General features: G+C 37.0%; 1 protein-coding gene across 3 annotated transcripts in view; it reads right to left on the reverse strand.

Moving 5' to 3' along the window:
* Positions 1–10,166, reverse strand: part of tcf12 (transcription factor 12) — an 82,512-nt gene extending 72,346 nt beyond the window's left edge. For 2 of the 3 annotated variants that reach the window (XM_028582432.1, XM_028582414.1), the window contains exons 1-3: positions 9,234–9,406; positions 8,385–8,473; positions 8,053–8,125 (exon numbers count right to left, since the gene is read on the reverse strand). In XM_028582432.1, coding sequence (XP_028438233.1) covers positions 8,053–8,125; positions 8,385–8,456 — 145 coding nt within the window. In that variant the 5' untranslated portion in view covers positions 8,457–8,473; positions 9,234–9,406. Of the gene's footprint in view, positions 1–8,052; positions 8,126–8,384; positions 8,474–9,233; positions 9,407–10,062 lie in introns of those variants that run through there. The other variant, XM_028582422.1, reaches the window with a different exon arrangement.
* Between the last annotated feature and the right edge of the window lie 4,354 nt (positions 10,167–14,520).

Raw genomic sequence — 14,520 nt, forward strand, 5'->3', positions numbered from 1 at the left:
GGCATACAATCCAAAAAAAAGGAATTTACATGACTGAAACGAATAACTTCAAAAAAAGCAGAAGTAAAATCTGCACTGCAAAGCCTGTAATTACAGATCAAAACACGTGGACTAGTTCTCCGATTCAAGTCAAAGTATAGCTCAGCAAGCAGCTTAACAGAAAGACTAGCTATTGATTCCCCTTAAGGTTCAGTGGAGCTTTATGGGTGCTTCTTACGCGTCACTAAGACTATTAAATGCAATCTGAGCACTTCAATATCAAATAGAAACAATGAAAAGGCACGGGGATGTCGTTTTCAGGATCTGTTAAGGTACAACAATATCCAATCAGAGATGTGATAAATTACACATTTTGTAATTTTAATATAATTTTGTAATTATAATATTGTGTTTTATAGTATTATTATAGATTCATTTTCAGCAGGCATGCTGCCAATCAATTCTGAGTCAGAAATCTAATCATACACTGAACCAGAAAGTGCGTGACAGTTCTCTTAACTAGGAATCACGCTCCAGTGAACAGATATAAGTTTCATCCTGACAAACATGTTGTTTTGCTGCTAGCACACAGCAGACTCATTTCCTCTTTAAAAAGTCTGTGATAGAGAAAGTTGTGTTACTAAATAGCACTTGGGTCTACATTTTAGTACTGTGACAACACCGATGTGACATATTGTAGCCCAACTGAGGCCTTTTTACACACTGAATGTAACAATGGTCAGTGTTTGCTCTCTGGGCCACTGGCTGTCATCTCGTCTGATTACCATCTCCTACCACGGCTCAAGGGTCCCCTCTCTTCTTCAGGCACAGACAGGCTGCACAATAAGATTACTCACTGACACAAGAGGCAAAAGGGAAAAACACAAATGCACTGTCTGTAATTTAGGTCTAATGAATTGGGAGAACCATTGCTGCTCTGCTGTGAAGTACTCTGTGGCAAAAACGCACAAACTCCTACACTAGGACTTCCATTTCCTTTTCACACAGTATGCTCACAGCTATGATCACTAGTTTTATATGAACACTGAACGTGTGTGTGTGTGTGTGTGTGTGTGTGTGTGTGTAATATAACACAAGGAATTGTCACCAAACTCTGGAGCTGAGCTTTTTAGCCTAATTTACCTCACTATTTTGGTTTTACAGCCACACATACAGTATATAGTTTGTCTAACCATTTTCAACAACCATGTTTTTAGTAGAAAGCTGCAAAGTATCATAAAAAAGCTCAGATAACCCAAATGCACCCTACATGCTCAGCACCAAACTGCAGGTAGACAGTGTTGCTGAATATTTGATGAGCATACACTAAGTTGCCAGTTTATTATTAGGTACACCTCTCTGAAAACGAATGCAGTCTAATACAAAAGTACTGCAACAAATCCCGTCTTCATGAAGGTTGTAATGTTCAGTTTTTGTTGAAACTGTTTTAGAGAGGTGTTGATTCAACTTCATGGTGATTTCAAAATATTGAGAGTAGATCAAATATCAGAAACATCTTTCAGTTGTAGTCATTCTGCAACAAAGATTCACAAGAAACATAAAAATGTATACTGAACATCTGATGGGTATTTTTAAATTAAGACAAATAATAGTGAACCAATATGGATTTGTAGAATTTAAAGGACAGCATTTCACTGTTGGAAGAGATATTTGGCTACATTTTGGGTTCGTTCCAGAGGAAAAAAGGTGAATTAGAGAATGTAAGAAAGCCTCTCATGAAAGACAGCTGCACTAGAGGGAGACACCTGAGGGAAATGTTCTCGGTCACTCCCCACACTGCTTTAGGATTCAATATTATGCATTTACTTGACTTGTCTGGTCATGCAACCAAGTTTGTGTTGGAACTTACAATTAGACTTGCAGAGTGCATGCAGATTAAAAAATAAAAAAACGTAACTAGAAAAAAATATATTCAGCCATTTTAATACAGGCCATATGGTGGATACATTTTGTATCCTTGAATGTCCTGAAAGTATCGTGACCCTCATAGGTTTATCTATCCAGCATAAATTATAGGTCTACGAGTATTTGTACTGCTGGGATGTCAGGATTCAGCACACGCAAGCAATTTAAGTCTGAATAATTAAATCTTTAACTAAAGCGGACATCTATTCTTAACAGTTTTTTTTGTTGCCACAACTCCTAATACGTGGCTATTAAGAAGTTCATGTGCACAGGCATTATTAACTATGAAAAATCATACTACTATAGATGATTCTCAATAACATAGTTTATGTATGACAATGAAGAGAAATGTGTCTAGGAAATTATGTGGTCAATTTTAAAACATCAAGATGAATAAAGTTGGCATAATGATGTTGTAAATGTCTGTGCTGTTTTGATAGACAGAGCAAGCACAGAGCTTTGCTATCATAACTGACTCTTACTTTCTCACCGTCTCTGCTGGGTCACTCATAAACCAGAGCACCCTCCCCAAGCAAGCTCCCAATTCAGCAAAACGTCATCCGACAGAAAGACAGAGGTCTTCTCATGCGACCTGGCTAAAGCATTGCAAAACCTTACCTTACCAACATTTGGCAAATATTCACCACCAGTGATACTGCCTCATATCCATATGCAATAGAACACAGAGTTCCACACTGAGAAGATGATCTATTTTCTCCATTTACTGCCAGTTGCTTTTATATGTAACCGGTTGGTTCAGTTCAAATGAACTCTGACACCAGAGAACATAAATATACACATATGAAGCATTAAAGTGTAGAAACTGCTGTCAGTCAACAGAATTTGATTTCCCCACATGGGTCCATGATGTAGCGCTGATGATGCAGGATGACATCAACAAAACTGTCCAATCAATGGGTTACCCGTCACTGTCAGTCTGTATAACTTCATGTTTACTCTTCTTGGTTCGTTTGTATAAAGTCAGTCAGACCATGCAGACCAACACTCAAATGTAACGATGCACAATATTCTCTCCCTCTGTTCGCACCAAAGGAACCAAACTACAGGTGTGAGAGCAGCCACAGAACACATTGTGTATTAAATGATCAACTTACCAGTGTCTTTATTGATGTTGATATCAATCATTACATACATAGAAAATAGAGTGATTATCTATTTATTTATTTTTAATTCATGAGAATTGGATCTGATTATTATTTACCACAAAACACCTGATAGATGTTTGGTTTTATTCATTTGGAAGTTGAATTGTAGGTTTTATATTAAGGAGAGACAGACAGATAGAAATTACAGATAAAAACTAAATTGGCTCTGAATAATACAGAAAATTATAGTAAAACATAAAAAGTTATAACAGTCAAAAGCCCCAACAAGATATAAATACTATTACATATACATACTTAATATAACAATAACTGTGATTACATCAAAATTCTAACTGGCCCAACTATTTTACTCAGGACAAACGGTTAAACAAACTTTACAATATAAACACAGAAACCCTCCTGGTGTTTTCATATGCCTCCAATAAGCTCTAAAACAACATTGAATACATTCACAAGGAAACAAGGATTAACTTCAGTTTGATTGAGGAATCTATAAAACCCCATTCCTTCTGAGATCAAACACTTCCCGTCACTCAAAAAACTGTTGGCAGAAAAACTACAGGGGTGAAAAAAGAAAAAAGAAAAAAAGAAGCTTCTGGTCCGGGCTGCATCTTGAATAAAATGAGAAATGAGAAACGTCAGACATTTAAAAAGTAGTTAACCTGATTCGCAGCACGAATAAGTTTCCTATGACCCAAAATAAATGTAAAACCCTGATGGAGGGTTATTATACTGCATGTGTTTATGAGACTATGGAAATATGTATGTGTAACTTCTACTGCAGTGAAATTAGTTCAAGACCCGCTTCCCATGCCTTTACACAGACCACATTCACAGTCTGGCAAAGTCCATGTTAATGCAAACAAATCACATCCAACAGCCCCCCCTCCCTCCCGCTTTGCTGACTTACAGAGAGCTTTTGACCTAATGTCGTTTCCTGAGAGCAGCACTAATCGTAAAACCAATGACTGCATCAAACCTCTGTATACAAATAACAAATGTGATGTAAAAACTAGACTGAGAAAAAACAAACAGTTTTCACAAGGTCACATGGCATTGATGTCTCAGCCTTCCATTACTGTGTATCAATTACATTTAATTTAGAGTAATATTCTGCACCAGGTCCTACATTCCTGGAGGAAGAGGTGACATTCCTCTTATTTGCAGAGAGACAGAGAGAAAATGCAGACTGATGTGTATGTCACAACATTAGCTAAGAGACAAACATGACTATTATGATGGATGACCGTAAGAAAACAATGGCCAGTAGCCTATACCAACACTATTATTTATATTTTATTTTGAACTTTCTGAAAAGGTATATCGACATCACCAAGAAACAACATCAGAATACAGGCAAAGAGACAAAGAAAGTGTTAAAAGAATAAATGGAAAACAAATGTCCATGCATGCCAAGAGTCACTGTATCTCCAATGTCCATAGTCGCCATAATGCACAGTAATACATGTACATTACAGCTGGAAATTGTTCATCCACAAATGTGATCCAGGGATGTGTGTGTTAGTGCTTAAATAGTTCAAATAAACTGTACATAGAGCCACAGAGGACTACACAAATCAACATGTACTGTTATTTGCAATTTTATAATAAGTAAGTAAATACAATGTTGTTGCTTTGTGTGCTGGAGAACTCATTTCACATACATATCACTTCCCTGTAATGGATTTAATAAACAAATTCAATTAAACCTATCTTTATCTCACAGACAAAAGGTGAATCTGTCAAGTAAGATCACCAAAAATAATATTTCACAAATCTTGTAATGAATAATTTCATAATTTGTTAATAGCTTGAGAAATGATTCCCATCACATACTGCAGCCCCAGCCTTCTGTTGGGATCTTTGGTTCACCCACCAAGCTGAACTCAAAGTGAGGCAGCAGAGAGGCTCTTTGTAGCTGTGCTTTTTAATTTTGGGATCCAACTGACTGACAAAACCAACCTATACTCGCTGCTGGTCACAACTAACAAATGCACAACTACATACCACTAAATGAAAATTACCCATTCAACAGCAGCCATCCACTGGCCCCACTACAGTCAATGGCCTCATCAAATTTGCATCATCAACACAGCTGGAAGGGAGCAATGATGACTCTCTGTTAGAGCCACTTTGGGTATTTTTTCCAATCCATCTCTCTCTGGCACACTTTTGAAGGCTCTTGCCCGTCCCACTCTGCCTCAATTATCTGGCTATGCCCAGCTGAGATGCAATAATCCAAACTCTCATTCCCTTCAATTTCCACACTTGTGTCTGCACACTCACTTGCCTTATGTTCACAATCACTTATATAGGTGCTTCTTCCCTTTCCTTGAGGATCAGAGACACAGGAGCACATACTGTGGGCTGAAGGAAGGAGGGGTTTTACCCACTATCAGCCTGTCACTGCTGAGGTGAAGCAGTTCATTTTCACATTAAGATGCGATTACGTGATAAAAAAAGGTTTAGTTTTACTGGATTGCATCAGATTATACACGTGTACCTAATAAACTGGTAAATCAGTGTATGTTTTCTTATAATGGATAATGAAATGTTTTCACAAGCCAGTACTGTATGTTGAGTGATTTCTGAAACGTATTGTGTGCAGATAACCAGACCGCGTATACTGACTGTATACTAGAACGACCATCAATGTCATCCATGTATGTATTTAGAAGACATTGCTTTATGATTTTAATATAGTAAAATGTGGACATCATGTGGACAGCCACCTTCAGTTCTCGGCCTTGCACTCTGTGACTTCTAAAATATACAGCATCAGCACGACGCTTTTTGTCTATTACAGAAAAGAATTGGGGACTGTCAGGAGAACCGTGTGTTACAGCCTAAGCTCATTGTCATGACTGTGTGTTGTCTGTTGAGCAGCTTTGTTCTTTAGAAACATAAAGTCTATTTGTAGGCTGATGTTTTTTACCACTACCAACCCAAACAAAACAACTTTTCAGGCTCTAGTGGATTATAAGCAACTTAAACTTCATTGGTAGCTGATCAGTTTTAGAAGCCAATCAGAATAACCAGACTGTTTCGGGTGACGCAATATTGCATCCACATATGATGGTAGTATGATGGTGGATACATTTTGTTATAAGGGAAAGATCCGCTTAACTTTTAATTCTTAGATATGACCATTGTCTTAGACTACGTGTACACCATTACTCCGCTGTTTCCGAGCTCCTAAAACGGACACATTTGAAAACACTGCTGCCCCGGTTTTGGTTTGATACGCCGGGGTTGCTTTGAGTCTGGACAGGCACAAACACAGACCTTTGGAAACGACGACGCACGTCAATTTTATCCGTTAGGTAGGCTTACATAAGACCCAAGCAAATAAATCCACAGTCTTACTTTTCGCCATTGTTGTTCTTTCTCCAAAGAATATTCTGTATTTTCAATTTATACATCCATGATGTTCGACCGCAGAGTAACGTCAGACAATCCGTTTCCTGTTCACACCGGCACGCGCACTACATATATAACATAAAGACAATTTTGATACGGATCCCTTAGATTAGTATTTTTAAACAATTGTTGTGAAGATACATACTAAGAGGGACATTTCACAGTGTAAAATTAAACTTGTGATTGCTATCTGGTGGACAAACTATGTAAGTTTGGCATTTCTGTACTAAAATTCAATGTCACTTATTGGCCAACATATATTTTATTATAAACTGCAAGGGGCTGCAGTTAGTGGTGTTACTGAGCTGCATTAATATATATATATATATATATATATATATACACACACACACATATATATATATATATATATATATATATACACACACACACACACACACACACACATATATATATATATATATATATATATATATATATATATATATATATATATATATATATATATATATATATAAATAAATTATATTTTGTAATCTCTAATATGATTCTTAAAAAACAAGCAGAAACATGATAGTATGAAGCCTTTGTGACATTAATACAATCATCTTTGTGGGAACCTCATCAGGAAGGTGTGACTTTTCAGTACAGTTTCCTTGTTTTACTCAAGAGAGCACACACCCACACACACAATATCCTCTTCACTTGAATGATTAGGTATACTAAAATGAATCCTCAAAACTCTATAGTTCATGCGAGACAGCTCTGTTCTCGTTTCTTTGTCTTTTCGTTCAGTTTCCACTAAGTGCGCGTCTTTCGTTTCACAGATAACCGACTACAACGAGGCTTTGTTGATGCACACAAAACATGCTTTCAGAAAACATAATGCTTGATTGTTGACTTTCTCTAGTAGCATATCAGACATTAGATGTGCTTTGGATTAATGTCCTGTAGCATTTATAGCTGGGAAGCAATCCAGGAGCAGGGAATCTGACCTCTTGTTGTTATAACCAAACCATCCATCAGGATGCTCATGGATAAATTTAAAAAAAAAAAAAAAAAAAAAAAAGACCAGTAATTTGTGGGAAAGACAAATTAATGCAAGTTTGTGTATATGAGGGCTATCAGAGGTACTGGCCAGTTACCAAACTGCTACACAGAAAAGAACACTACAGAATAACTCAATGAGAGGATGTCTCACCCATTAAACTACACTTCAATTCACAACCAGCTCCACTTCTGATTACATCTCACTCAGACATATGAGTTAACCTGATAAAAAATTGCCTCCAACACACCTTATAGAAAACCATGATAAGAAAAGACTATCTGTGAACACTTGACACTTAATAACACACTATGATCAAAGCAGCCAAACCATGCAAGATGTATGTCCTATTTATGCAAACCTCACAGTAAATGGTAGAACATGATTCACTGTATTACACCATGATGCTAATTAGATCAATATAGTATTTACACGTCTATAGCCTGAACCGTGCTTTGTTCTACATCTTTACTGCACTATTATTCCAGGTGGAGAGCCCATAGAGGTGGGAAAAGCATCACATGCAATGCAAGACGTGAAACTAGAAGAGCAGATCAAAGGGTTTATTGAAATAGGTTTGAGGGATCCTACCTGATGCAGTGAACTGACTGCTTCCAAGTGTGGTGGGCCTGTTCTTCGCCCCGCTTACAGGTGGAGAGAACATCTGAAAGGAAAAATATGGACGTACAATTAGAGCAAAGACTCAACAGTGTACAAGCAACCACTCACATTATCTGCTGCAATTATCCTGAAAGAAGGGATAGTTCGTTAAATCATATTAGCCAACACTAATATGAGCTGCTCAATTAGTCATGCTTTAGCCTATCTGTTCCTCACACCTCCAAAAGCCCTCAGAGCTGCATGACACCAAGAGGTAAAGAGTAAAAAAAGAGTAAGAGAGTGAAAAAAAAAAGCCATCCTACCGCACTAAAATCCAGCAGGTCACTTAATTCCTTGTCTGTTCCGAGAGCGGCAATCCGCTGCTGAGGATTCATCCTGGCGATCTAGAAACCTGAAGAAAACAGCCCATCAGGTCACAGCGTGGCTGCTTTATTCAACAGCGGAGTGCCACAGGAAATGACCATGGCCACGAGCTAATTGTTATGGATGCAGAATAAAAGACCATCACTGGGAAGTAAAGTTGACTCTGGCACTGCAGCAAATAGAGACACTGACAGTTCAACCACATTATAATAGATTAAAGTAGTGCAACCATTTTGTGTACACCTTTAGTTTGTTCATACACTGCGTTGATTAAAGAGAGATGAATGGATGGCACTGCTTGCAGGACCTGCAGCATCGCATTATTACAGTAACAATGTTTCTCTGTAGTAACACAGACAGACATATATGTAACTAGCTAATGAGGTTGTCACTGACAATGTTGATGTCAGTGGTTTGTGTGGCGGACTCTCCGAGCATAACGATGGTTAACATTTGCTGAGGCATAATGGCATAACGTCCCTTAACGTTAGCTAGCTGGCTAACGCTAGCTGCAGTTTCTGGTTCATTTGTATGGAAAATGGCTCGCAACCAGCTGCAGCGTTAGTCAATGCAGACATAAGTGAAGAGAAACGTTTTTCTCTAACGAGTGAAAAAATAAATAAATAAATTGCATAAGCTACTGGTTCAAAATAAGTAACTCAGAAAAACAAATATTTCAAATGACCATCTAAATCTGCAGCTCCAGAATACAAAACGTAGGTCTTTCTCAACTCCCAACTTCTTTCACTGGTCCGAAAGCTTTTGGTAAACTCCGACTGATATTTTACCTTTTTCCGATTAAAATCCCGACTAGGGTGATCTGGTGAAGACTCCCTTTCTTGCAGTACACCTCAAAAGAGCGAAATGTGGGTTTAAACGGCAATACCTGGGTAAACTATCCTTTATATATCAGTTACGAGTTTCCCTTAGGCAGACATTTTTGGTTTGCAAAAGCCTCAGCACCACGATGACATTGGTTATTGTATCCCTCCGCCAAGCACAGTGACATGGTCCCACACAGCAGGAGATGCTGCGGGAATCAGCACACACTGCACCATGTAGTGTCTCAATGTATTCATTTTGAATAAGTTAAATTCAAAATTTGCCATGATTGTTATGTTTGCATCTTTATTCTCACAAAGCTGTTATTTCTTCATACTGCGACAGAAGATAAATATGTAATTTGCTGTAGGGCAGGCTATCATAAAATGACTTTGACATCTCATCACCATGCTCATTAGATATAAAGAAAACATGCTTCAACAAGTTGAAATACTTTCTTCTCTGAAAGCCAATATGTTCGCCCTTGAAATTTCCATTCCCGGTCCCGGAACCGTTGTTTTTGTTTTTGTTTTCTATGCATGCTGCAGCCATGGAAGCAGCAACCAAACGAACTAGATCAACAGATTCTACACGACCTAAAAAACCTCGGCATCTTTCTAAACAGTTGCATGACCAGAGACGTAACAAAACCCGGGTAAATATTGGCGATGCATTTGAAAGATGGAGACAGCTTAGAGCACAAAAGGACTTTAAAACGGATGCAGAGTTGGCTACTTTCCTCATAAACAGGTAATGTTAAGCATTGAGCTTCACTAATTTATCACAGATACTCACAGCCACATTTTTTTTGAGATACAACCAGTGAAGTGATTCCCCCTGGTGCTTGTAACGCCGTCATCCTAACACACGTAGGTAGACCAGGTACAGTTGCACTTTTTGCTTTTTCCATTACCACACCAAAACTAGTGACTGAAAAGACGTGATTTTTCATATGGCATTTCCTTGACTTGTCAACTAAAATATGAATAATCAATAACATCCATAAGTAGTTCACAATTAGCTCATAAACACAAGAAGCTTTTTTGTGTGCTTTTCTAGTCTTAACCACCTCTCAAAGCGCACAGCTCTGTCAATTAAATCAACTAATCGATTAGTCGACAAAATCCTATAAGTGTTAGTCCTATAAGTGTTAGTCGACTAAGAATTTCTTTAGTCGAGGACAGCCCTACTGCACAGCACATGTACTGACACAGGCAGCCAAAACATCTCAAACCCTAGTTTCAAGACTCAAAACTTGGGTAAAGATTACACACTTTATCCTTGGCTTTAGTAGTTTATCCTGCAACCTATAGTAAACATCAAACAGCATCCTGACAACAAAATATGATATGACTAAATGTTTCTGTGTGAACACAGTGTTTTGAGTTGTAGATAAAATTGAAAATTCAATATTCAACATTCTTCATTCCTGTTTAATTATGAAAACATACTGTTTACAATATGTGAGATTTCAACTTGAATGCATTAAGCTGAAACTATAAAAAATATAAAACTGACTTCACAGTAAAGCCTGTTGGGAACACTTAACGTTAAAATTACAACTGACCTAATCATCCAAGTTGGCATTATGGTAAGTTCAGATAGATTTTGTGCACACTTTAAGAAACAAAGAGCCCAAGCAAAAAGCCAGTGGACACTTTAGCTAAGCATGCATAGTTTAGAGGAGAGGAATGTCTTCTTTTCGTGTCCTGTCAATTTATTAATAATTAAAACAACACTGAACATAATTTTTACCAAAGAAACTCCAGAGCTCAAACGCAATGCGCTCATGTTCAGTTTATAGTGTAATACTAAATATCAGCCAATTAAAATAACAAACATGTTTAAACTTTTACATTAGAATGTAAAAGTCATGCAAGAGGAGATCTTTTGTCACATGAAGTTTTCTCATATACTGAAACAAGGACTTATGGGAGGCACCTCTGACCTGTATTATTTATTCCAGACTGCCACCTGTTGGACAAACTCAGATCACACAAACTTCACCAGATGTTCTTCATAATGAAAACACACCCAGATAAGCAAATTGTTTTAACAATGTTATATCATTTATTTCCAAGATTTTACAGATATTGGAAATTATCAAATTAGTAAACAAGAGACAAAACACAAACAGATGTTTCCCAGCTATGTAGTAATTTTAAAACATTATACATGTAAATGCTTATATGGCATTTTTGGGCCCCTTTAAAAAATGATTTGCCCTTTATACCACCTATATCCACCATTATCCAAACTGTGTGGACTATGAAGGGAGGAACATGGTAGCCTGTCAACATTGCAACATTTTAGGGGTTAAATGGTTTATATTCCTAAAGGTGGGCAGCGGTTATTGGTCTTCCAAACTGTGTTGAGTTAACGTGTGACAGTTAAAAACATAATTTATATCAATAAAGGTAGACACCTCTCAGTATAACACAATACAATTCTACTACCATAAAGTTAACCAACACCTCTCTAAAACAGTTTCAACATTATAACCTTCAATGTCATGGAATTTCGCCTATTTTGGGGAAATTTTTTATTTACTTGAACTTGTCCTCAGACCCTGGTGGGAAATCATGTGCAGTGCCCGTTTAAAACGTGCCTGTTGGCCTCATCTGGTGACTCCACCACTTTTCCTTCTCTTTCCCTCTGCCCTTATTTGTACAGGAAGACTTGAAGAGAGCACTCCTGTGGGCGAGCTCAGCAAATGGGATTTATAATTCTTTGCTCACCTGTAGGCAAAGAAAAAAAAAATACTCTAGAATTTGAATAAAAATGAAGTCTAATACAATGCTTACTATGAAAATGATATAACCTACCTTTGGATATTGTTATAAATGTTTCTAAATTCCCCCTCCAAAGTTTTAATAACAATCATGATATTAATAATGTATTACATAGCGCTTTTCATAATGCAAAGCAATTAAGGTACCCTCTATAATGCACAGTCTCTGCCCTACCATACCAAGTATTTTATTTTGTGTGTAGTTCAGTTTATGCCTAATACCTTTGGTGAATATGGAGAAGTTTTTCCTTATTCTATAGTGGGATACCACATTCTTTCATTCTAAAAATGTATCCCCTCTCTATAATGCACAAATTATATATAGTATTTCAGATGCTACTGCATCTCTTCATCCTGGCCACTATATTTTAACCTCTAAAAATCCCAGAGTAGCTACTACGTTTCCCAGAATGCAAAGCGACAACACTGTAGCAGACTGTTGGTCAGTAGCCTGACATCTTCATACTCAGATTCTAAGGAGTCTTTTTTATTATTATTGTATAATAGTGATACAAACAATCAAGGCACAATGTGTTTGTACATTTGTCAAAAAAGTGTTGACAGCTTTGAGGTAGAGACAATATATACAGCAAAACATAAAAAATAATGAAAAAGAAAAAAAAAGAGTTACTGGGGGTCTTTTTAGTCAAGTAGGGAATGTAAGTCCAACAAATATAAGAGTATCTTGGGGTTTTCCTTTGTCAAACATTGAAGAGAAGTAGCAAAAAGTTTAAGCTCATTTTTCCAACCGTTGATGTGGGGTTTGACCTTTTTAAATAAAAAATAAATAAAATGTTTACTGTGTTCAATCAAGTTATTTATTAAAAACTCTAAATTCTTACCCTTTAAAACTATTACAGCTTTAATTGACATTACATTGAATGGGTGCATCAGTATACCTTTAGATTGAAGCCAGCATTGAAAAGACAACCAAAAGTCATTAACCGGTTCACACTGAAAGAAAATATGTTCAACCGTCTCAATATCGCTCTCACAGAAAACACAAGAGTTACTTTCCCAATTAAATTGCACAGACTGAGTCCCCGCTGTGCTCAGGTGAACTCCAGCCGTTGCATCATCGTGCAGTTCCTATCAAGATCGCATAGGGACAAAATCTGGAGGGATGCTAGATTAGCAGCCATACTCAAGGAAAATAAAAGAAAACTATATGAAGAATCTGAATCAGGAGTCCAAGGACATCAGAAACAAACTGTGGTCGTTGGTTGAACAGGTGAGGAAGGAGGGGAAGAAACCAGGCTTCAAAGGGCCCTTTGCATACATTGACGATAAAAAAGTCACAGTTAATTATTTGTGAATGAAGGTTGTTTTACTGCTACTAGGCTGTCATTTTTGCCGGTGCTGTCCAAAATTTAATTTGGCCCACTCCTTAAATGGGTAATGAAGTTATTAATAGATTCTCATAGATAACAATCTAGTCTAATTTTGTTCTTTCATGTGCGGATCTTGTAGGCCACTACCGTTAATCACCAGAAGACGACGCTTCTGTTGTGATTCGATATCACCAACTTTTTTATTTTTTTTTATTTTAGGTAAAGAAGGGGGAGTTTAAGTCGTTAAAGTATCCTAATGTTGAAATTAATAGGTTATTTCTTGGTGCTTATTCAGCCTGTACATAATATTGAACAGGATGGAAAACATGCCCTTGCTATCTTGATTACAGGTTTTGTTCCTCTACTGCAGAGTTAGTCTGCTCTTAAGTGTTCATAGAGGGAAACATTGTAATTTTCTCTAGCTATCTGTGTTTCTTTCATAATATTGTTCTATGTCTTTGTCTTTATTGTCAATTAATGTTGGGGGTCTGAAAGATAATGTGAAACGCAAGGCTTTATTTTTGTTTGCAAAGAAATACAAGACAGATTTTTATTTTTTTCCAAGAATGTCACTCAACTCCAAATTACTTTAAGTTTTGGAAATCATAATGGGGGAACAACATATGGTTAGCACGCAGAGTTGAACATTCTGCTGGGGTAGGGATTTTCAAACACAACTTTAAGGTTAATGTTATGGAGACCGATACAGATGTTTCAGGTCACTTTGTCAGTATGATTATAGCCATAAACAATCTTACTATTATTATAATCAACATTTATGGATACCACTCCTCTCTGGAGAATAGTACACTCTTTGATACTTTGGAAGATAAAGTATCTTACTGGTTAAACAAATATCCCAATGCCTCTTTAATCTTAGGTGGGGATTTAAATATAGCCCTAAATAACACCATAGACAGATTTCTCCCCAAGGAATTCAGTATCTCTCAACTCAACTCTGAAATGTCTTATGGAGAAGTTTGAACTAGTTGATAGCTGGAGGAAATTGTTTCCTTGTGAGTGACAATGTACTTTGTCTAATAAGGACAGATCAAGACAGTCTAGAATTGATTACTGGCAGGTTTCCAGATGCCTGATAAATGATAACATTTCAGTTCATATTTGTAATAC

Source organism: Perca flavescens, chromosome 1 (assembly GCF_004354835.1).
Source record: "Perca flavescens isolate YP-PL-M2 chromosome 1, PFLA_1.0, whole genome shotgun sequence".
Taxonomy (NCBI): Eukaryota; Metazoa; Chordata; class Actinopteri; order Perciformes; family Percidae; genus Perca; species Perca flavescens.